General features: G+C 28.4%; 1 protein-coding gene across 1 annotated transcript; it reads right to left on the reverse strand.

The window, feature by feature from the left end:
• Positions 1-1,317: 1,317 nt before the first annotated feature.
• On the reverse strand, positions 1,318-3,458 carry LOC111292446 (UPF0496 protein At2g18630-like). The gene is made up of 2 exons (XM_022884845.2): positions 3,118-3,458; positions 1,318-2,768 (listed from the first exon to the last, which is right to left on the reverse strand). The coding sequence occupies exon 2, from the start codon at positions 2,675-2,677 to the stop codon at positions 1,499-1,501; it is 1,179 nt and encodes a 392-aa protein (XP_022740580.1). The 5' UTR covers positions 2,678-2,768; positions 3,118-3,458; the 3' UTR covers positions 1,318-1,498.
• Between the last annotated feature and the right edge of the window lie 1,856 nt (positions 3,459-5,314).

Below are 5,314 nucleotides of genomic sequence, written 5' to 3' on the forward strand. Positions count from 1 at the left end.
ATTTAACCTTCTAAGTATTTCCTAAACACAACACCAGAAATCTGGAAATCATGGAAAGAACACTAGCCATAATCACATAATTTAAGTTACACTTCTGCCTTACAACAAACAAAAATTACATGTTGTAACCATAAAATATAAAATTTTATAAAATCTAGGCATTTTATTAAATAGTTACCAGTAACCCTTAAATCCCCAACTTTACATGTTCATGAATCATAAAATTTCATTTTCATTTTTTTATATATAAAGACGTCGGTGTGAATGTAGATTATAGTTATTGTGAACAACCGTCAACCGTCGTCTAATTGAACGTAGACGATGGTTGTTATTATCTAAACGTCATCTATATATAAACAAAGTTTATAAAAATAATCGCCGTTTGTATAGCATTTTTGTAATATATTTATTAATACATAAATAATTAATTTTTTAATATATTTATACATGTTTATATAACATGTAACTTATTTAATACATCATGTATAAAATATATATTAATTTTATAATTCATTAATACATTTTATATATTGCATATAAAAAAAATTTTTAATCTAAGAATTAATTAAAAAAAATATTTTATGACAAATATTTGTTTTATTTTAAATAGAATATTATTGACATAATAGATATACTTTAATAATTTTTATTATTATATCTTAACTAAATAAAATCAAATTACTTGTGAAAAACTCAATTAAAAAATAAATTAAAATAATTGAATTAATTCCTCTTTTGTATAAAATGATATTTTTATATGCGTGATGTGAGATGTCAAATGTTGAAGTTTTATGTGTTAGATTGAGTCTTAATTTATGAAACAATTTATATAACATTAAAAGATATAATAGACACTAAACACTAATCATTGAGAGCAAAAACTGGATAAATTTAAATTTTTCTTATGAATATGGATAAAAAGCGGAGGATTTTTTATTTCTAATTATTTTCTCTTTTCTTGATATTATTAATAATTTTAGAAACCCTCAATGAGTAACATTCTGTAAACCATATGTGAAAATCACTTTACAAAAAGTTAAAATTTTGTTTTAAGAAATCTCCAAATCGGCGTAAATATTTACTTTGAATCAACAAAGATAGAGACAGAAAGATTACTCGAAGAAGTTACAGATGCCACTTCTCCTTGGGATAAATTACCCATGATCTTTCTACAGACCACTCGCATGATGCTTAAAATTCACAGTTTCCCCAATCATGCTACTTGCATAAACCAAATAACTACCTTTACCATTTGTGATGACAAGTGCATTTATGATTACAGCAATCTAAGCCAAACCCAGGAAGCAGATCCAAACATTGACACTAGAATCCAGGAAGATGTTTTCTATAAAAGCAAATGGTCTAAAAATGAACCAAAATTAGATCAGCTGAAAATGTAATTGTTATATGTAGGATCAAGTCCAGATCTACTCACCCGTGGAGGTGGAATTTCATTACCTAGAGCATAAAATTGATACAACATCAACACTGAAATATGTCATTGCAAGAGTTCCCAGGGGCTGCATCCAGCTGTTGAAGTGCCAGAACGTCTCATCATCATATGCAAAATCACAGTCCTCGCCTTCCTAATATCATGGTTACACGTGTCAGCCTGTCGACCCAATTTCTCGATGATTTCCATAAATACTTCAAACTTTCTTTTGATCTCATCAATTGCAAGCTTCACCGCATCTTCTTCTTTATGGGCAAAATCAGCAATTTGCAACAGTGATTCAATCACAATTTCCAATCGGCTGACAAGCAGTCTTATGTTTTCCATGTCATAGATCGTAATGCCAGTACGAAACTCCATTGTAGCTATCAACTCCTCGTGCCCTTTCAGCTCATTCTCATAGCGCTTCCAAAGCCAGTTGCACCATTTTCCAAGTGAACCAACAGGAACTGTCATTGCACTTGCCAAAGCTGTTACAACACGCGGTGCAGCTATGGCTGCTGCCACCACGGAAAAAATCCACACTGAGATAAAAATTGTTACAAACAAGACATATGACACTCTCCTCCTTGTTTTCAGAGATTTCAATTTCTTATGGAGGATTCTCTTCCGATCTAGCAATTTCTGTAGCACTAGTTCTTGCTGCCCACGGACTGAGTCAAACAGTAGAAAGAACTCCTCTGTGAACGGCTTCTCAGCTGCTTTAAATTTCCTTAGTTCTTCTAAGGTCTTCACAAATTTCTTCTCATCAGTCCAAACTTGTAACCCTCCCTCTTCGTCAAAATACTTAACTGCCAACTGAACAATTAATTGGTTGTTTCGAGCACGTTTGAGGCAATTCTCAAGGGCAGTGCAAAAGTCCAAAGTCGTTTTACTGTTCTCAAAATATTCCTCCACCAAAGATAACAAGTCCGGATTGTTCCATTTATCTTTCTGACAATCCAAAATGATTTTGACCGCTTCCTGGTTCGTTTCAAGAAGATGTCCAATAACCTCTTTGAACGAGTCAAAAGATAAGGATTGAACAGCCAAACCAGCAGCAAGTGTGCCAATGACACTGTTAGCACGTTCCTGGAGTGTTGCATTGAACTGTTGTAAAGCTGAATCATGTCTACAAGCAGCCTCGTACGAGCTCAACTCAACTTCAAACTGAGAATCAGTCCGGACTTGGGAAGACGGTTCTGGACCATCTCCTTTCGTTTTGCTAGATTGAAATCCCATCATAGCTGATAAAGATTCAAATGGTGATGAAGAAGATCTTAGGAACCCAGAAGCACTTTTTGCTTGTAATCTATTGCTTGTAGCCAAATTTTCACTAAAAGGGTCAGAAAGAAATTATAAGGGTCAGAAAGAAATTATAAGGATCAGATATAGTAGCTTTTAAGGTAGAAGTTAACTCAAGAGCCAAAGCTTGTTGTATGTCAATTCTTTGCAGAGGTATGATGGTCTTTTATACTTCAATAATTAAACAAATTAAACATTTCAATAATCAAACAAAATCCAGCCCATACTTTCTTTAAGTACAGCAAATTAAGATCTTAAAAACCCAGAGATAGTTTTCACGTGTGGGTACCAATTATATCCAGAAGATAATAAAATAATTATCTCAAAATGTAAAAAAATTAATCTTTCAGATATCCCAGATATCGATGAGCTTAAAGTACCTGAATTTCAGATGAAAAGTCTAAGAATTCGATGGTTTCCTGATTACTTCTGACTTCAGATACTTGGAAGATAATAAAGCTCAAAAATATAAGCCAACCACAAACAAGCAAGGTCAACAGCTATATGATCTTGTGAACTCAAGGAGCAAAGCTTGATACCCAATTGAAGATTTAACAAATAGGAGTAAGGATTTAAAAAGAAAAAAGGGAGCATTATACAAGAAGGAAAGGCATTGTTTTGTGATAATGCAAGAAGAGATGGGGTTGCGGGAATGAGGAAATCGAAGGGAAAGTGAAGGGAAATGAGAAAGTAATTGTCAGAGAAAGTGAAAAAGGAGGTTGAACTAATGCTTAGACATAACGCATGTACTCATAGAAAAGCAGAACCTTCCAGCAAATCTGGCTTTTCGCTGCTTAATTCTTTCAAAGTCTCGGTCAATGCCTAACTCATTCCAAGAGAACATCTTCGTTAAGTTTTTTCGAATTCTTCATGCATATTATTATTTAAGAGAAATTATTTAATATATTTACAGTAAAATTTTTTAATTCAACAAGTAAGATTCAAATAATAATACATATATTATTTTTTAAAATTAATTTTTTAAATATATAAGAGATATATATATCATCATTTTAATTTCACATGTAGAATTAAAAATTTTATTTTCATCGTATTTAATAATTTTTCATTATTTAAATAGTTTATATTTTATGTATTGTGAATACATAAATTTTATATATTATAAATAAATCAGATAATATTATTTCATTAATAACGCGAATCAAATGATATCATCTCATTAAAAAATAAAATTTTTAAAAATATTAATTTTTTATATATTTATTTAAAGATTGATATTTACTTAGTAATAAGATGACATAATTTGATTCATTGACAATATATAAAACATATATACTAACATTACATTAAGAATGCATTTGATTTAGAAGAATCCATAAATTTTCTTTTAAAATCTTGACAATGAGTATTTGATTCTCACATTTTATTCAGTATAATTTGATTACGAGAGAAAATGTTAGATTTTCAATAGTGCCCAAAATCTCGAACTCAAAAATCAATCTCTCCCTGTGATATTCTAAGATTTCGAGATGACAGTTATCTTATTTTTAAATTTGACCTGAACACAAAATGATGAAATAGTTGTTACCTTTTTGTAAAATATGTTTGAAAGTGACTGAAATTCAGTTGTAGATTTTTATATATAAAAAAAATTTTATATTATAATTAAGGGGTTACCATGAAAAATGCCTTAAATAATTATTTTATAATTTTATAAATTGATTATTTAAGACATTTTTGTATAAAAAATATTTTAAATAATTTTTTTATATTTTTATAAAAGTATTATTTAAAGTGTTTTTATATAGAAAATGCCTTAAATAAATATTTTATATTTTTATAAAAATATTATTTAAGGTATTTTCTATACAAAAATACCTTAAATAATCATTTTATATTTTTATAAATAGATATTTAAGAGTTTTTATACGAAAAATACCTTAAATAATCCTTATATTTTAGGATTTAGGATTAATATTTTTTATAAAAGGATTATTTAAGGCATTTTTGTACAAAAAACGCTTTAAATAATCTTTTTCTATTTTATGATTTAGGGTTAATAATTTTATAAAAGAATTATTTAAAGTATTTTTTTATAGAAACACCTTAAATAAGCCATTTATAGAGGATTAATATTTTTATAAAATGATTATTTAAGGTGCTTTTTGTACAGAAATAACTTAAATAATTCTTTTATAAAAATTAAAAGGATAATTTAAAGTATTTTTTGTATATAAACACCTTAAATAATCTTTTTATAAAAATATTAACTTTAAAAACTAAAACATAAAAAGATTCCATCAATAAATTTAAAATTTTGTCAATAATTTTTGACACATAATTCTGTCAATAATATAATTATTCCATCGGTAAATATTTCTTCATTAATTACATCAGCACTCTGTCGATAAATATTTCATCGGTAATTGTGTCGACAATTTTTCGATAATCTATTAGTAATCCGTTGGTAAACCATTGCTAATTAGTCGATAATTGGTTTGTAATCCATCAATAAATACTGATTTCCATCAGTAATCCTTTGCTAATCCATCAATAAATTTGTTAGTAATTTGTCAGTATTCTTAGGGTAATCCGTTAGTTTTTCGTCAGTAAGTC

Source organism: Durio zibethinus, chromosome 10 (genome assembly GCF_047325235.1).
Source record: "Durio zibethinus cultivar Kanyao isolate XHJ-2024 chromosome 10, ASM4732523v1, whole genome shotgun sequence".
Taxonomy (NCBI): Eukaryota; Viridiplantae; Streptophyta; class Magnoliopsida; order Malvales; family Malvaceae; genus Durio; species Durio zibethinus.

Bases quoted from the DNA above. Each gene is read 5' to 3' on its own strand.
- LOC111292446 (XM_022884845.2), bottom strand. From the start codon at position 2,677: ATGATGGGATTTCAATCTAGCAAAACGAAAGGAGATGGTCCAGAACCG.